General features: G+C 38.9%; 1 protein-coding gene across 7 annotated transcripts in view; it reads right to left on the bottom strand.

Moving 5' to 3' along the window:
- The window catches only part of atp11b (ATPase phospholipid transporting 11B), a 51,081-nt gene that overhangs the window by 12,382 nt on the left and 19,287 nt on the right, over positions 1-19,412 (bottom strand). For 3 of the 7 annotated variants that reach the window (XR_011078402.1, XM_068593161.1, XM_068593162.1), the window contains exons 15-29: positions 16,461-16,529; positions 16,259-16,332; positions 15,914-16,017; positions 13,919-14,100; positions 11,425-11,628; positions 9,693-9,846; positions 9,480-9,582; positions 9,252-9,397; positions 8,974-9,033; positions 8,301-8,428; positions 7,787-7,925; positions 7,257-7,280; positions 5,410-5,475; positions 4,587-4,690; positions 3,836-4,001 (exon numbers count right to left, since the gene is read on the bottom strand). Coding sequence is in view for 5 of the 7 variants with exons in the window: in XM_068593161.1 (XP_068449262.1) it covers positions 3,836-4,001; positions 4,587-4,690; positions 5,410-5,475; positions 7,257-7,280; positions 7,787-7,925; positions 8,301-8,428; positions 8,974-9,033; positions 9,252-9,397; positions 9,480-9,582; positions 9,693-9,846; positions 11,425-11,628; positions 13,919-14,100; positions 15,914-16,017; positions 16,259-16,332; positions 16,461-16,529 (1,723 nt within the window). In the remaining 2 variants the exon portion in view is untranslated. Of the gene's footprint in view, positions 1-2,396; positions 2,961-3,835; positions 4,002-4,586; positions 4,691-5,409; positions 5,476-7,256; positions 7,281-7,786; positions 7,926-8,300; positions 8,429-8,973; positions 9,034-9,251; positions 9,398-9,479; positions 9,583-9,692; positions 9,847-11,424; positions 11,629-13,918; positions 14,101-15,913; positions 16,018-16,258; positions 16,333-16,460; positions 16,530-19,412 lie in introns of those variants that run through there. The other 4 variants (XR_011078403.1, XM_068593165.1, XM_068593166.1 and 1 more) reach the window with 3 other exon arrangements.

The following is a 19,412-nucleotide window of genomic DNA, read 5'->3' as shown; positions in this document are numbered from 1 at the left end:
CCATTAACCTGCTGCTGAATCTATCGGAGCTACAGAGTAGGAAAACAATGAAAAACCCAAGAGATCCCTTTGGGTTCCTTTACGATTACCTCCCTCTAATCTAATTAAGAAAAAAAGACTGATAGCTACTGAAACTATTTCAACAGAACAGAATACATTATCCGACACATAAAAAAATGAATTCACGCTTTGAAGTCTGAACCCAGTAAGAGGGTTCTAGCAATTCAACAAACAAATCACTCATACTGAGGAAATGAGGTCTTTAGCATAATGTTCTTCCCACGTAAGATCAGTCAATCTACAGTTTGGTTCTGCTCATTGAGCTTGTGGGATGGGCTCTGCATTACCTATATTGTTTGTGACTTGGAATAAAGTTGTATTAGTTAAGGTAAAAGAAGTTTTTTTGTTGAAACTGTTTTTAAAAAGTGTCAAGTTTTCATTCATTTGACCATTTTTGATGTACAGTTCAACAGCTCCAAAAATTATCGTTGAATATACACCTTTCTGTTTTTAAAAAGATTTAGTTAATACATAAACTATACATACATGCAGTTACAAACTATAATTATTATGCAGGTATAATAATATTAACCCCACTTTTCCCTGGTCTTACAACTCAAATAAAATGAAGTCTTTAAAGACATTTTTTATGCTCACAAGTCAAGAGCGAGCAGTCGGTTCCACATTGGGAGCTCATACTATGGTTAGCCTTTCCCTTGAAGTCTGTTTACAGGGATATGTGCTATGACAGCATACGATCTTCAAGTCGTGTAGGTATACCTGTTCCATTATCCCGTAAGCTATGAATTTTACACATGCTGCCATACCGATGCAAGGATTCAACATCAAGTTGTTAGGCCTACAACTGCAGTTACTAGTCTGTGACAGTCAAGATATTTAACATTTCTTAGTTCAACACTGGGTGCGCAGCGAAGCTACTTATATGTCAGGGTTTCTAAGTTTAGTCATGGTGCAAAATTACACAGCGAAATTGCATGCTGGGAAATGCAAATTTGCCAGGCACCATTAAACAGGGAACAATGGCGGAGGCAAAATCAAAATTGAATACGACTGTTATTGAGTCACAAAATGTAATTTTAAGATGTTTTCTGCGAGAAGTTGTGTTGATTTGGGACTTTATAGTCTTTCTTCGGGAACTTGAATGCTAATGTAGAAACCTGGTGGGAGGTGAGTGTGAAAAAAGGCCTGTCTGATCTGAACCCAAGTGGTGCTTAATAACATGTACTCTTCCTGTTTGTGTGCGAGCTATAACCAGCATGCAATTTGACTTTGTCATTTTATAAATGTTCAACTATTAGTGTTACAAACGGTTTGTATCACAATGTGTCGTGTTGTGGTGTTTAATCCTGGTAAAAAGCGTTAGTTGTGGGTTATCAATTGTTTTAAAGTTAAATACACAACTGAAGTTTGAACCATGACTGGAGTTAGAACCCTGACACATAACTATCCCGCTGCGCTTTCAAGATCAATCTGTGAAGTATTAACGATGTTACCTGCGCTTAACACAGCTAGCTGACTATACAGTTGTGAGTTGGATGACGGTGAAGAAAATACCGTGATATACCATGTAATTGTCAGAATATTACAAAATATCGTGATATAAATATTGGGCCATACCGCACAGCCCTAATATCAACCCAAGCGTCTGTCATGCTTCCAACAGGACACATGGTGATGCTTTGCAAGGCAGTGCGGACCAGTCCGTCATGCAGCTTTGGTGAAGGCTACTGAAACCATGCAGGAGGGCTGACCTCGTCTCTAATGGAGAACCCAGTTTGAGGGTGTCAAGAGGACGGACCATGCTCCGGATAAAAGGGCTGTTGTGATGGGCTGCACCATGCGGCATGCCAGACTGAGGTTGCGAGACAAGACCACGAGCCGATGGTCAGGACCCGGAGCTCTGATTTGGGACTGATGCAGATGCAGGATCTCACAGTCAGAACGACTCATGACCCAAAAGTGTCCCTGATTGACAACATGGCTATCACTATATAATGAATTATGAAATAAAGGCAAGTTAGTCATTCATTCATTCACTCATTCATCCGTTTCTTCATGCAGCGGGGCAGTAATGAGTCACATGCTTTAACAGGCGGGAGTGGTGGACGTCTCAGATCATGTTCGCTACGTCGGCCTCTTACTAAAATGCATACACATGCAGAGGATGAACTGCTTAATATCACATACTTTTGCTCCTCAGCCCCCAAAGCTCTGAAATGTGTTTAGTGCCCCACCCCAATCCCAGAGAATGCTGCTGGCTTGTCCTGGGCATGCATACAACAGAAGTACAACTGTTCCAACATTAACAGCACACACTGGTGTACAGCGAGTGTTAGAAACAGGCCTCAGTGGGACTAAATCAAGTCCAGACCTGGGAGGAAGAACATTTCCATATTATTTGATCAATCATAAACAGGAGCACTTGTTTCCTAAAGCAATATGTGTTTTGAAATGCTGTCTATGTTATGCTGTAAATATGTTTTTGACCATACATAGTTAATAGTAAGCCTCAAATGTGTAAAAAGAGAACACCAATTAATGTTCAAGGAACATCATGTAAAGTTATTTTGACTAAGGTATGTGTATTGCAAAAAAAAAGAAATAACTCGTGTGGTGGTTTTTAAGATATTTGAAATACATATTTTAACACCAACTTCTAAATAAATTATATTTAGAAAGAGAAGCGTCTACGCAGGGAAACTGGGCAATGCAGTTATGCTGGGTATTGATTCACAAACATATACAAAAACTACTAATGTAGAGATATTGCTTTTGAATCAAGCACTCCTGAGATACTTGTTTTCTTTGAATTGATCGCTTTAAGCCCAGGTCTGAAACTCTTATCTCCTCTACCTAATTTTGCCCAGCTGGCTCTTGGCTCTGGAAAGAGGCTGCAGAGCGATGAAGTCATCACCTATCGCCACACGGTTGGAATACATCTACACCAGGAGAATACAAAGAGAGGACAGGAGGAACAACACACACAAAGAGGTTAAAACTCAAGCTAGCATACACACATTTGATACTGTACCAACTGTCAGAATCTCACTCTCTCTCTTAGACACACACACAAACAAACACACACACACACACACACACACACACACACACACACACACACACACACACACACAGACAGACAGACAGAAAAGGCAGCTCAACAAAATGAGTTTTGAAAGGAGGAAGAAATAAACTACGAGATAAAGATGACTAATCCATATGATAGCAGCGTGGGTCTGCTGAGATGTGACCATACACACTGCGTCTTTTCTGTGTGTGTGTATTGATCAGAAAGAAGTCGCACCATGCTGCTCCTGTGAAGAAGTCGGTAACTTGTGATCACATCATTTTTTTTTAAACAATGTAACATTTTATCTGAGTCTAGACTTTGAGTTTTATCGACATTTTACTCAATTTCCTGCCTCCAGATTCATGGCACCTTACAGGAAATATGATGTCCATTTTTTTTCGTATACAAGTATACCAGGGGGATAACATTGGACATAATTGACAGTAAAACTACTAGAATGTGTTGCCTTCCTTGTGCCATTTCATTACTTTCAATGAGTTTTATCTATGAGCCTGTAGACCGAAAGAAAAAACAATAGATTTTCTTTTTTTTTGCACGATTTTCTTAAAATTGTGGTAATAAACTAGCTAGTGTATTATTGCTTCAAATAAATAATTTTTGATTTCACTGCAGCAATATGAAACCAAGTAAAATCCATGTGAGAGGAATTGCTGTATTTCTTCAAAGGTTCCCTGAGACCAACAACCTATGAGTCTTCCCTTTGTGCTCCTCCTCCCATGTTACCTGACTCGTCTGTGTGCTGGTGGGCTGCAGATGTCGATAGAAGACCTTCTTCACCACATCAGGAAAGAGGCAAGTTATAATGATGATGATGATGGCAAACCAGGCCGAACCGCTGGACAGCAGCTGTACGAATACAAAGTACATGTCCTGGGTGTGGAGGAACGGCCTGGAGGGAGTGGAAGGACACGATGGTTACAAACTGCAGGAGAAGGCGGAGAGTTGTTGTTTTATGCTTCTCTTTCGTCGATGGTACACATCGGTAAACCAGCAGCCTGGCTCGTCTCACTTCCACCTGTTCACTGCATATTCAGGCTTCCCTGGCAGATTGAGTCTAGCTCTTTTTCTGCTGAGTATTTTAAGTAATGTAGAACCCCATGCAGACGAAATATAAGCTCAGAGGTACTCAGAAGGCAGACTAACGTCCCATTATGGACTCTACTATCCACTTACTTCCATTTTCCATCATTAACTATCAGTAGTCGTCGTTTATTACAAACAAGAAAGGATATGGAACAAAGTAAATGTGTTGATTTAACACTTCACAATTCCCATTTGTGTCTCTCACAAGACATCTCTTTTAGACACTGTAATTTGTTCTGCGTATGTATTCTCCTAATGTACTGTCAGGGTTAATTAAGAAGTGTTACGACGGTAGATTGTGCAGAGAGACCTTGTTACACCATGACAAAGCATTTACTTTCAGTGTGAAAGATAAAATAGAAAACCTGATCTTCTTGTCAGAACCTCTTACCAGATGATGCCTCCATAGAAGAGAGAGAAGATGAAGTAGAAGGCAATTGAACCCCACGTCACAAAATGGTTCATCCACGTCCAGAAATGAGTCTCTAAAGCAAGCTGTTATCACACACACACACACACACACACACACACACACACACACACACACACACACACACACACACACACACACACACACACACACACACAAGGGAGAGGAAAAGAAAGCTGGGTGTAAAACACTGAGATGGGACAGTTAGGGCATCAATAAAACACAGCAGTGCCCCTGTACTTTGAAAAAGACCTTGAACCCGGCCTGTGACAAATTATTTTCTCTTAATGGAAACTGACATCATAGGTGTACTTCACAATACGCTGCATTTCATATTTCGGACTTTGGCAGTTTAAGTGTGACCCTGTGGAACCAAACATGCTTTAAAGCGCTCAGCTAACAAAAATATATCGCTGACATTATATATATGGAAACCACAATGGAACAATATGGTTGACCAGCCATAGACCTTTCCTTGGCTGATTTGGATTTCGGCAGTTTTGTCCATAGCAGAGAGAGCCTACAATCACTCTTCTGAAATGGTTTAAACCAAACAGTCACGACACAAATATAATTACCCTGTCACCATTTAAGAAAAATAGCACATTTACAGCTGAATATAACAAAAAGTATGTTACAATAGCAAAATTATGTTTGAAAGAAAATAACGTTTAAGTCTAAAAGTCATTAGAAATACAAAGACAAATAGATTTTTTGTCTAAAACTGTGAGCTGAAAACGATTCAGAAAAATGTTGTGAGAACAAAAGATTGTGTGTAATTTACCTTTAATGTGACTGTGATGACCATGACAGTAAAGACCAGCGTTCCAAATGTCCAGTTCCCAAACATCTATAAAACAAACATTAATCTATTAATAAAACAGTCAACAGTATTGACCTATGACAAACAAAAGTAGAAATAGTGGCTATATTTACATGCATGGGCCCAGCTACCAGCAACATAACAGTATGCTTAAGATCATTGTACGGTCCTCCTGTTTATATGCAACTTTGATACCTTGCATATCTTCTTGAACTCATAAACATAAATACACATTATTTACTCATAAATACACATTACTTACTCCTCTTTGACTCAGCATTATACTGCTAGTGAGAGGTTGCAAATATAATTCTATAACTTTGTCGGCATTTAACTACAATGCTCTACATGATATTTAATAATTATGTTACTGGGATATTACACATTGTTTCAGTCACACTATAAATCTGGATAGGGAGTCAGGATGGATGGAGCGATATGACCACGCCGGTGCGTCAGTTGTGGGATTGAGAGAAAATACCTACAAGGCGTCAGCCTCAGTTAACAAGTTGAGGAGTATTGCGATGTGTATAATGAGGCCGAGGCCTCCGACGCTATCACTCTACTTGGAGAAGGAAAACTGAGGGGGGCATTGCTTTCTTGCCAGCAAATTCAGGACTCTGCTGTAATCCTAACACTCAAAAAATAACTGGAGTCCACACTACAAAAAAAAAGACAAGACGCTCATCAAACAACTCTATTGGTCTCAGCAAACTAGTGTGGATTGCTACACTTAGTAAAATAGAAGCATATCTGTACTGTGAGATGTGCGGATGAACACCAGCAACAACACTTTCAGTGGGGATTGGCTGTAATAGTGACTAAGATGTATCCACGCAACCACTCAGTTTAAATACAACAACCACAACACAACTCTGCAGATGTCTTCATGATCTTCTTACATGATCCTCTTTAATAACATCACTACATTTCAACCCATTAGTGACGGCACTGATAACACTTTTGTGAGACCTTGTAAATCTAACACTAAAGCAGTATCTGTTATAAACAAGTATTTGGCACGTGGTGCTTGCTGACACTGTGCTTTCTTAGGTCCTGAGCACTACACCTGCCATGACATAAATACATCACACACCCGAGTTGCGGCGACTGACGGTCAGAAACACCAGTGAAATACACTCACAGGTTCACAGAAAAGCTCATCATTCAACGTAGTCGACCTGGGCCTCGGGGCCCGACTATAAAGGCCCCAAACACCTACAGATGTAATATGTTTGAAAATAGGTAACCATGTTCAGCTCTGCAGCTACTGCAATTTGCAAGAACCTTCCAGATTCAATGAGCCACTGCATGTTTCAGAAAAGTTTTCATATTCTCAAAATAACATTGGCCACCATGTAAAAATAGTGTAGAGAAAAAAAAAATCATTCTCTATATTAGTGGTTCTGAAATGGGGGTACATTGGGTGAGTGAAGGGGGGGTACGTGAGATTCTTTCAGAAGATATTATAATTTAGCACCCATTCAAAAATAATTTATTAAATGTTATTTAATAAATATTCAATAAAATATAAGTAAGTTCCTGAACTGAATTTTATATATTCTAATTTAAATCAGACAATGATGGCACTGCGATGTGTATTAACGGTACATCTTTTTTTTCAACCAAAAATGCTTTGCACTAGTTGGGGTGTACTTAGGGGGACTAAAATATTTCACATGGGGTACAAAAAAGGTTGAGAACCACTGCTATAATCAGGAAGCCAAAAACATGTTTCAGCAATTATCCTGAAAATCCTCTCATTAACCCCCCAAGAAGACACATTGAACTGTAGAGCAGACTCTTACCAGCTGCCTGTTAGCTCGCAAGATCTGAAGACATGCACAGCGTGAAGGCAGAAGGAAAAAAGAGAAATCAACCAAAGATAGAAGAAAAAGACAAGCGAGAGAGAGAGAGAGCAAAAGGAGTGAGGGCTTTCAGAAATATCAAACTTCAAACAGAGACAGAAGGCAAAGATATGTAGCAGAACAGAAAACAGAAAGAAACAGATTTTGTGAGGAGAGAAACAGAGGATATGATAAGATTACTAGAACTTACTCATCAACAAGTGGATGACAGTAACAGAGACAAACAGACTGTACACAAGGCTGTTAAAGAAATAAAGGCATGAGGAAAACACATGTAAGAAAAGAGCAAGATTGAATGAAGGAGTGAGTGAAGAACGTCCAGCCGGTAACCAGCCCCATCAGTAACTCCCAACACACACCTTTTAAACCTATCATTCATTTCCTAAATCAACAAACTTTTCTAAAGATTCTACTATAAACACAGAGGACATCACACGCACACAGGACATCACACACACACACACACACACCTGTCCGTTGCCCATAAGCGTGGTGTCCTCTCCCATCAGGATGTAGGATCCGAAGAAGAAGATGAAGGCGTGAAGGAAGCCCAACAAAGTCCAATACAGGAACGTCCGGAAAGACAGCTGAGAATTCTTGCTGATGTCTCTATAGGATACAAACAGGTTTTTTTTTGGTGAATCCGTGTGTGTGTGTGTGTGTGTGTGTGTGTGTGTGTGTCTATATATATATATATATATATATATATATATATATATATATATATATATATATATATATATATATATGAATATACTAAAGTGCACTGCCATGCTTCACTATGACTTTGCTTGATCTTACTATATACTACATAAACATCTTAAACAACAGCAAAAATAATGCATGTTGACGACGTACAAAGTATAAAACAAGTAACTGCATTTTTTATGAATTCATGGTGGACATGGAGATTTAAAAAATATATTTTAAAAAGCAGTTATTGCTTATCTGAGGTGCGCACCAATGGATTACACGTAAACGTACCTGTACAGGCCGGGTTTATTCTGCAGTACGTGTGGATGAACCAGCTGTTCAAACAGACTGTACACCAGGATGGGCAGCGAGGTGAAGCAGATGTTGTACAGTGTCAGATAAACACTGTCATACAGAGTCTAGGATGGACAGAGACCACATTTAACTTCACACCAACCTATTAGCGGAAACTGATGGGAGCAAGTCATCAAAACCAACTCAAACAAAACAGGCAGAGTGCTTAAAAAGCGTCAGACAAAGGGAAAAAAAGGTTGATATCATTTTTGTCTTGACTAAAGTAGCAACCTCAATAGCAGACTAAAGATTTAGCAACAGACATAATGCCAATGATAGTTTGATAAACCATTACACCTAAAGCTATGATGTATACACATTTCAAAACTTTAAATGTAAAATTTAAGCTCTACGGTTTCAATGTTAAAACAACTTTGAATGGCTTAAAAGTGAGTACAATCAATCTCAATGAAATGTTGGTCTGTTGAGCATTTTGAAACTTAAAAATATAAAAGTAAAAATATAAATCAAAACTGTATCAAGCTGCCTCACTCAAAGACAAGTTTTGAAAAGAGATGGATGAGTTAAGAAAGCTTTCTATGTAGTCAACATTATAACCACAAACAACGCAAGAGTGACATATGAGCGAGAAGAGAGATAAAACTCTTACTTGTTGTGAAAACAGACAGAAGAACTGGTATAAAAACTGTGGCGTGATAAAACACACATTCTGGAAAAGACAGAGTAAAGGAATGAAAGATTAAAAACATTGCAGTGGAAGGAGACTCAGCCTTGTTGCAATTATTAGACTTATTCTTATTTATTTGTTTGTGTGTTTTATATAGTCAATCATTATAATACAATACAATATTCTGCAGGCATTGTTAAAAACAATGGATTATCATATATTTTCCAAAAAGCATGTGCAGATGAAGTGAAGTTACTTACCTTGTAGAAAAAGTACTGTACAAGCGTAGCTATTCGAATGTAGTAGAAATGACCGTGGACCAACAAAAGTTTGGCCAGGAACTTAAACCTGGCAATTGCATAGTCACTGTTTCTCACGGCCTGACGACCCTCCTTCCCCATGATACCTAAAGACACACACATATTGGAGGACTCACTGCAGAATTCAAGACTGAGATACCATATTGTGTGTGTGTGGTGAGTGCTTACCTATGCCCACATGAGCTTCCTGTATCATACTGACATCATTTGCTCCATCTCCAATAGCTAGAGTGATGGGTTTCTCTGGGGAGGTTTTGAAAAGACGCACCACCTGGACAGAACAAAGTCAAAGTGAAAATGACCGTGTGTGTGTATGCGTGTGTGTGTGTGTGTGTGTGTGTGTGTGTGTGTGTGTGTGTGTGTGTGTCAGAGGACTGGTACCTTAGCTTTCTGCAGCGGGGCCATGCGGCAGCACAGCACAGCTGAACAGTTTTTACACACTTCCATAAAGAGCTTCTCGTGTTCCCTCAAGGCTAAAGACAGACTGGCTCCATCCACGACTAACCCGTGCTGAATGACATGGTCCTCCTTTATTCTGGAAAATAAATGGAGGAGAGATAAAAAAGAAGTACAGAACATGAGAGGTGGTGTATAGAAAGGGTGTCAAACATACGGTTCAGTCCGGCCCGCCGGATAACTGTTAAAATGACCCATTTTCCGTTTTTTGTTTTGATAATGGAAAACGAAAAATGACTCGTTATCTGATTTTCTTTGATGTACTTAAACATGATAATCGAAAATTTAAATACTGCGTGGAAATCTTCTGTTGTGACCCGGAAGTTGCTCCCACGAGCTTGACAGTCACATTCATGTCAGCAGAGGGCGCGCTGCGTAGGTTTTTGTGTTGCGACCCGAAAGCTATCAGTCGTTGGCGGTGTATTTAATTTTGAGTCAGACATTCATGAGACGCACCTCAACAGAATGGCATCGCACGAATACACGAATATGCAGGTTTTATTTCAGAACATGAATGAATGGCATGTCTTGTGGTGATATCACCACTGCGTTATGTATCAAGTTTGGGACGACACGGGTTTTTCAGAGAGGAAAGTGCGGAGGTGGTGCTGCAACCCTGTCTCCAACAAACTACATTTCCCAGAACTAATACGCATCTTCAATTACGTTGACTAGAAACATATTTTCTCCCTGATTACGTCGGTGTTTGACGTATTACAAATGCGTTGATTATATATCAGCCCTCTGCTGACATGAATGTGGCTGTCAAGCTCGTGTGAGCAACTTCCAGGTCACAACACAAAAACCTACGAGAAATTGAGAAAGAAGATTTTCATGCAGTATTTCAATTCTCGATGTGCATGTTAAAGCACATCAAAGAAAATCAGATAACGGGTCGTTTTTTGTTTTCCATTGTCTATTATCAAAAAAAAAACAACGGAAAATGGGTCATTTTCCGTTTTTTGTTTTCCTATTTCTAAACGGAAATCGGGAAACGAGCTGTTTCCTGATTTTGGTTTTCTCATTTCAAAACAAAAATCGGTTGACCGCAAAATACACGGACCAACTGGCCATATTCATTCGTGAGGTTGATAGATTTTGGCGGTCACCGAGGAGTTCCTTGAGGTGACAGACACCACTACAGACAATTACATTTTGGTCTTTATGTTTCTAGTTTATTGTTAAAAGACCTTATGATGGGGTTTATCATTCAAAAACCTTCACCAATGATTTAAACATAGATTATGTTGACTTGTCCTTATCTATGCGTTATTATGCTGTGATTTTACTGGTCCGGCCCACGTGAGATCATAGTGGGCATAATGTGGCACCTTCATTAAAATGAGCTTGACACCCCTGGTGTATAGGGACAGGAACAAGAAGAACCACTAGCAACTACTCCAATCCAATGCCATATTAGATTGTACTGTTAGTTGTTGTAAATCATAAAAACATGAGAACAAGTTGAGGTCCAGACAGTTTTACAACGATGCAGACATTAACAACAAGACATCAACCCAAGCCACGGTAGCCAATTCAAACTTAACTCTCCATCTGATAGTTAAAGAGCTCCATTGTAATTAGAAAACAAAGATTCAAGATACATTTAAAGATATAACAGATATTTAAAGATAACAGAAGAATCAGAAACATTCACCTCCTGTCCAGTCTGCGGAGCTGCTCAGCACACTCATTATCAGAACTTTGCTGCAGAAGCTCCAGGATGTTCATGGTGCGGTGGAAGTGGCCGCAGGACAGGCTGACGCTGACCGCCGTCTCATGTTTGTCTCCTGTGAGCACCCATACTTTGATCCCTGCCAGCCGTAGAGCCTCGATGGTCTCCTGGACTTTGTCTTGAAGTCTGACCGACACAAGGGAGGGAGAGAATATAAACCATGTCCTCATAGAAAGAGCAAGTGCTCCATCCGGTTACACATGGCACATGGCACAGCCAGATTATCAGAGCAGGCATGTGTACACACCGAACAATACACAGGACAGGGGAACTGCCTTGCCTTGGGAGAAGACGAAAGGCCCCAAAGGAGAAAAATCTTTAGTCAACTTTGACCCCAACCTCTTTATTAAGGGACACTTCTAGTTTGATAACAACTGACACAGGGTTGCCTGTTTTATTGTGAATCTTGCCTTCACGTCCCCCGGGTTGCCACAGAGGGTAAAAGCTGACTGACATTGGGCAGCACTGATTATTTAGTTAATATTGTGAAAAGACCAAGAAAAAAATTATAATTTAATATAATACGACCACGCACGTCAGCATTACACAAATATTTTTCGATTCAAAACAGAGGGACATTTTAGTCCCGTCTTCCATGATACAGGAGATCCTTTGATTGTTTCCATGTGTGCTGGAGGAGGAATTCATTCCAGATCTAGAAACTGAACAAGAGAAAGAAGAGAAAGAGGAGAGAGAGAAACATGGAGAGAGAGCAGAGAGATACATGGAGAAAGAGAGAGAGATCAGAGAGAGATACATGGAGAGAGAGAGAGCAGAGAGACACAGGAGAGAGAGAAGAGATATACATGGAGAGAGAGATACATGAGAGAGAGCAGAGAGATACATGGAGAGAGAGAAGAGAGATACATGGAGAGGGAGAAGAGAGAGAGAGGCTTATGGAAGCAGCAGATGGTGAGCTGATGCAAACACGCATCAACATTAATATCCAGAGAAGTGGCCCAGCGGGGTGACATCTTTCTCCCCGCTGACTCTACATTGTTTGTTGAAGATCCTTACGTCCACTGTGTTTATCTTTTTGTTTCCGCTCATGCGTTTTCTTATTCCTTTTTTAATGCCACAGCTTTTCTCTCATGTCAAACTAGATTTAATTCATGTAGGTTTATTTCCTGTGACATAATAATCTTTAGTTTGATGATCTATTCTTTACTTCTGTATCACCAAGCGTTCCTCATCTTTATCAAGTGTATGGTCTATTGCCATTTTCTAGTAACAGAATGTTTCACAAGACTAAGTCTGCAGCCATTAAATGTGAGGCTTCACCGAGGCAAAAAGTTGCTTTAAGCTAAACGCTAACGTCACTATGTCAACATAATGAAAAGTCAGGAGATCACAGAATTTATTAATTAAGATTTACCTTCTGGGGATCTTGACTACTTATTTTACACAAAAAAAAGAGCTGCTAGTGTCGTTAGCGGAAAGTCTGGAGATCAGAGCTGTGATTAAAGTCAGAAGGCCCATCCTGTTTGGACCATGAACGTTTACCAAAATCATGCCTATCTATCCACTAGTTTGAATATTTCAGTCTGGACCAAAGTAGAGAACGAACCAACCTACATTGCTACCCATACAGTTAACATGGCTTTAAATGCACTGGAGGCACTACAACATTGCTACAGTACATGACTAATGAATACATAAAACATGTGCTTTATCTAAACAATAACTATATGTTATTTATTCACTGCCAGCGGCGAAACATAACATAACATGATATATACACACACACACACACATACATATGTGTGTGTGTGTATATGTGTGTGTGTGTGTGTGTGTATATATATATATATATATATATATATATATATATATATATATATATATATATATATATATATATATATATATATATATATATATATATTTATATATATATATATATATTGATCATGTATATATATATATATATATATATATATACATGAATATATATATTCATGTATATATATATATATATATATATATATATATATATATATATATATATATATATATATATATATATATATATATATATATTTATATATATATATATATATATATATACATACACACACACACACACACACACATGTGTGTATATCATGTATATCATAGGTGAAGCACTGGAGTGATTTTCAGATGATATCAAATCACCTATACCATTCAGTGGCTTTAATTTAATACGGCAAAAAGTTCAAAAACCAGCAACTACTAATTTAAAATCCAGCAAATACCCCTGTATGCATCAGTAAATATACACCGTACATACACAACTATGTTATGGGTGAACCTCAACACATCCTGAACATGTACAGAGTTCTACTTGACGTGAAACACGCCATACACATAAGGGGATGACAACTAGTTTGGGACAGTGCCAATATTTTCAAAAGGTATTTGCAAATGTCCGTACTTGTCCTCGACCCCGGTTGCTCCCAGCAGCTGCAGGTCTCTCTCAATGTAGGTGAAGGCCTCTTGCAGTTTCTCCTCCCTCTGCTGCAGCGCGGTACGGGCAGCATTCAGATGCTTGTCCACGTCAATGTATTCCTGTGGACTAAAGTGGCGACACGCAACAACCAAGGTCCGCAGACCTTTCTACAGTGGGAGGAGGAGGGTGGATGAGGGGGAGAAACGGGAGACACATGTCAGAATATAAGAAATATAAAAAGAAAAACAGAACATACAAAAGGAAGAAAAGGATGCTATGATAAAACATGATCAATGTCAAATTGAAAGAACAAGCTTGTTTTAGAGATGAGAGGTGAACGCCATGAAGTCAAGAGGATAAGGAGAAGAAAAAGAGAAAGAAAAGAGGTGAATGGAAGCAGAAAGAGCAGAACATTTTGTTCCATCAAAGCTTGGCTTTAAATCACAGAACCACCCTGAGGGGTAGACGACCACAAATCAACCCAGTATAAAGCACCAACTCCTGGGTACTGACGTTCAATGATATGATCTGGGGGCAGTGTGCGTGCGTGTGTGTGTGTGTGTATGCATGTTGTGGTGAAGAATTTACAGTCGAATGGGAACACAGAGCTACAGAGCCAAAAGTAATCACTTCAACGCGGGGAAATGCCAGGCCTACGCACACAGAGCCACGCAATTCTGAACTAACGGACCAATAGGCATTTCAGAGTGAGATATTAAAAGGTTCCATTATGAAACATTTGTCTCAGACTGTCACAGGTAGTTGAAAAATTAAAATAAAATATATATTCATCTGAAGGAATACATGTATTGTATATAAAGAGCCGCAAACATCAGAAACTCACAACTTCAAATTGTCTGCACATTCAGAGGAACTTTTCTGAAACAAATGTGACGTTTTGACTACACCTTGAATAAGGAAGGTAGCGCAGTAGTAGCACTTTAGTAGCACTTAAATGACACTTACTGTTCGCACTTTGTAGTTTGCCTTTTTTGAAGAAATTGTACTTTCCTGATTCTTGTTGTTTTTAGTTTGTACTCACGGTAGAATGCACTAATTGTAAATTGCTTTGGATAAAAGCGTCAACTAAATTAAATGTAATGCTGACTAGGGCTGCAACAACGAATCGACCAAATCGATAAAAATCGATTATTAAAAAAGTTGGCAACGAATTTCATTATCGATTCGTTGTGTCGCGCGATTCTTACGCCGCTCAATAAATTGCGGAGATGTTTGAGTATTGAACAAAACAGCAGGTTGGAGCTGAGCGCAGCGGACATAAGGTAGGTGCAGCCCGTTGTATCTCTCGTATGTCACTGCATAGTTGCGTTGCGTGTACAATAACTTAACAGCTAGGCTAACCGTTGTTAGATGAGATGCAGAACACAGACCTGCGTTCAACAGTCCGATATAACGTGGCTTCATGCCGAGGAAGTGTTGCTGGGATTTGTAGTTCCATATCTAACGTTAATTAACAACCTTTGTTTAGGTTAGGTGCAGTCCGTAAGTTATCCGTTGAGACATTGAGTGTTTACTTCTGGAATATCATCTCTTGCTCTCTGAGTTCTGAGTGTGTGTCTGAGTGTGCGTGTGTCTGTGAGTGTGCATGTCTGTGAGGGTGTGTGTGAGTGTGCATGTCTGTGAGGGTGTGTGTGAGTGTGCATGTCTGTGTGTGTGTGCGCGCATGTGTAGAGAACAAGTTCTGACGTTCAATCAAAACCTGTGAATTTGGACTGCCAGTTCTGTTTTTGTAATAAAAAGGTTGTAAATTAATGCTTTTAAAATTATTATTGTTTTATCCAATTAATAGAAAAAATAATCAACCGATTAATCCATTATTAAAATAATCGTTAGTTGCAGCCCTAATGCTGACCATTAGCCACTAAATGGATGTGTTATAGAGCAGAGATAGTGTACCCTGCTGGAGAACATATTGAGACAACATACACATTTTAAAGTAAAATTCAAACAAAATCTCACCAGGGCAAACTCGTCAACGTGCAGTCTCGTCTTTTCTATCTCACCGCTGGTGGTGAAAGGCAAGATGGACGACTCTGCGCCCTTGGTGAATAGCACTTTGCCACCTTCAAAGTCAAGATGGCAAAAAAAGAAATGCATTCTGCAAAAATACTACAAATACAAAGTGTTCATTTGAACACAAAATAAACTGATAAAAAAACTAAATGTCTTTATTTCCACTCTCTAAAACCATTTCAATGTATTTTCTTAAGTCTTAAGTTTGGCCATATAATCAAGTTTCACTGTTGCTTACTGCAGTCAATATGTTGTCAATAATGCAAAAACACCAAGTAAAGGTGTAGTTACCTGAGGGAGTCTGCAAGATGATGCTCATTCTCCTGCGGTCAGCATCAAACTCTAACAGATGGAGCAATTTATATCTGGGGGAGGAAAGAGGCACTGACTTTGGACTCAGACATTTGTTCACAGGTCGATTACACGACCACTTTTCTGTCTGTGATTTTTATTGCATATTTGTCATTCAAGAGATTAACAGGGTTACACATACTTCTCTGATTTGCCAAATGTTTTGATCTCCATGGTCTCTCCACTGCAGTGAGTGAAGGCCACTCCGATCCTAAAGGAAAATAAACAGAGTTCTTTGAAAAATGGACATTTTGAACTTTACATGCTGGTCGAAGATCCAATTAGGAGTTTAAAGCAAACTTAAAATGTTTAGCTCAAGGGCGTAGGTTTGCATAGGAACCATAGGGACTAGTCACGAGCTTGGACAAAATATTTGCATACTCACTCGTCTGTAATAGTATAGAAACTTTGAAATGGATTTTTCACTCTTCTAGTATAATACACTATGTTTGTCGCCCAGAAAAGTGAAAAGCAATGTCCATGTTTTCCCATGCGCCCTCGAGACTGCGAGTGAGAAAATGGTGAGTCAGAAACACTGTGAGTCGTAAATGCAGAATGAGAGCTGACAGTAGTCTGACACGGTAAACCAGGAAATAATAAAGTCTCATATTAGTATTTTGTTTGGTCTCAGCATTGATATTGTTGAGCCTTTTGTGCTTTGTAGATAAGAAATTGCCACTAAAAAAGAAAAGAGATATCTGACGTTTTTTTTCACCACGTAGTAGCTATCAAGAAGCCAGGTTGTTAGCTAGTAGTAGGCTAACTACTCACACAGTGTAAACCTGCATTATTTTGAAATGCAGTCAGGAAACTCAGTGAAGATGCAGTGCAGGTTGAACCAGCTGGACCAGCAGGGCTTCAGATAAGATCCTACTCATGGCATTTTGTTAAGAATTATCTTGCATTAGCAATGCAATTGATTTGGTGAATCTGACAGTATGTCAGTGTTGCACCCTTAAAACGAACTGTCCACAAACACGTCCTTCTTATGTTTGCAACTTTTATTAAAACAAGTCACAGGTTGAACACAAGCACACGTTTTGGTCTCCAGCCTGCAAACTGCACGTCTTCCTGCTCTAATTAGTGAAGAGAGAAAGCGTTCTCTTCTACAGGATGAGTACAATACTGTCTTCCCTTCAGTCAGTATGTGTACAGGTAATCAATGTTCTCCAACATTGGAATAGCAACTTGTGAATGAACTTAAACACACACTTAAAGTAAATTGTTAGAAATGGACAGTCGTATTAAATCAGTAAAACATATGAAATAACATATTTTCGGGCGCTATACCAGCACTTTTGGATTGTGAATTATGTGATGTTGAATAGAAAACAAGACTGTACCATTAAATCTGAACCTATTACCTAAATGTTCTAACTTGCTTTCAAAATAAATACATATACTACTCCATACGGTCTACATTTATTCTTTAAGGCATTATTTTTAAATGCATTCAGGAAACTCCCGTGCAGGTGCAGTGCAGGTTGAGGGTGCAGCAGCTAGACCATCAGGGCTTCAGGTGAGGTCTCACTTCGATTCTGTGTTGAGATGTATTATCATGGCTGACAGTGTAAACATTGTCTACCTGTTTTAAGTGCATTATTAATATGTTAAAACATGCATGTTCAGACTAGGCTACATTTTCTTTGCTCTTTAGGGAACAGTCAGTTTTGAGCCACGTGACTGTCAAGGAAGTCAGTGCAGCAGAGTACTGACATGGGGAGTGAACCACACCAGCCTGAACCCAAATTCATCAAAGTACAGCAAATTCAGCGTAAGAAGTTAAGGTTGCTCTGGACGAGATTGATCTTAAAGATGTAGGCCAACAGTTATTTTCTGTGAATGATAGACGGAGGTATCTTTTTGGTGTATTTAAATAAGAGAAGAAAATTTTAAAAAAGAAAAGAAAATACAACTAGATAATAATTGCATAAAGAAGGAAAACACTTTATGTATAGCCTATTAAGTGCTGCAGAATAGATCTTTTAATTTATTTTGTCTTTTTTCACTTTTTATATATATTTTGGATATACAATATACGGTTATTGTATATTGGCATTTTAGCAGAACATTTTTCATTAATTTATTTAACTATTTATTAGTAGTATTTATTTGGTGCAGAATACTGTTTTGTATTCAACTAAGGTTGTATTTCTGTTATTAGGTTTAATTCAGTTCTAGGTTACACAAATGTTAAAATATTTTAATAAAATTGGTTTGTTCGACATATCACCTAAGTTTTTTTCTACCAATACTGCGACCAAACCCACGCCCTTGGTTTAGCTATAGCACTCCCCTCAGTGCAAATTGGTATATGTTAGGCACATGGGCTGTTTGGCCCTTTCAAAGCACACCTGTTATTTTGGTTCATGTATGTGCAGCGGTGCAAAGTGAGGTGGCGCAATGCACTCAACCTGTCGCAACATTGGTATCATCACTCTAAAACAGTCGAGCTAATCACAATGAAACGTGACGACTTCAAAGACATTTCTTCAGGAAATTGTTTTGGCTGTCTGGATGGCGCAAAGTAATTGGATGATGAAAATATATAATAATAAAATATTAATGAAGTAATTTATATGCTCAAAATTACTCAAGGTCAGGAAAGTACCAATCGGTGAGAGCACAGCTTGTGCTGCTGTGAAAATATGTCCGTCAATCATTAATCCTGTTTATTAATCTTCCTCAAGGTCATGGAGGGATGGTGCTTACGATTATTAGGATGTGTTTAAAAAGGCGAGGCATCCTTACGAAATGCAGGTGAACAAATAGGTACCAAAACTCAAAAAAGGTTGCTCATTCCCTTCTTGTTTTGAAGTGACTCAACAGTTGAGCTACTTTATCAAAACAACGCAAATCAGCAATTCTTTGAACACCAGAACACAGGGCCACAATTTGTATTCCCTATATGTTTTGTGTAATCTGACCAATAGTGTCCCATTTCGGATGAATGGTGTTGTAACAATACCTGAGTGTAGTATTTGTATGTGATTATTAATGATATGGTTTCAACTGTGTCTGCTTTCGGTTTAAATAAACACAGATCACCGTCTGTGGCTCAAAGGAGCATTAGGCACTGGGTCATGACATCATT

Source organism: Clinocottus analis, unplaced genomic scaffold, assembly GCF_023055335.1.
Source record: "Clinocottus analis isolate CAN_PGR_092001 unplaced genomic scaffold, fCliAna1.0.p SCAF_29, whole genome shotgun sequence".
Classification (NCBI taxonomy): domain Eukaryota; kingdom Metazoa; phylum Chordata; class Actinopteri; order Perciformes; family Cottidae; genus Clinocottus; species Clinocottus analis.
This window is presented reverse-complemented; position numbering and strand designations above follow the sequence as displayed.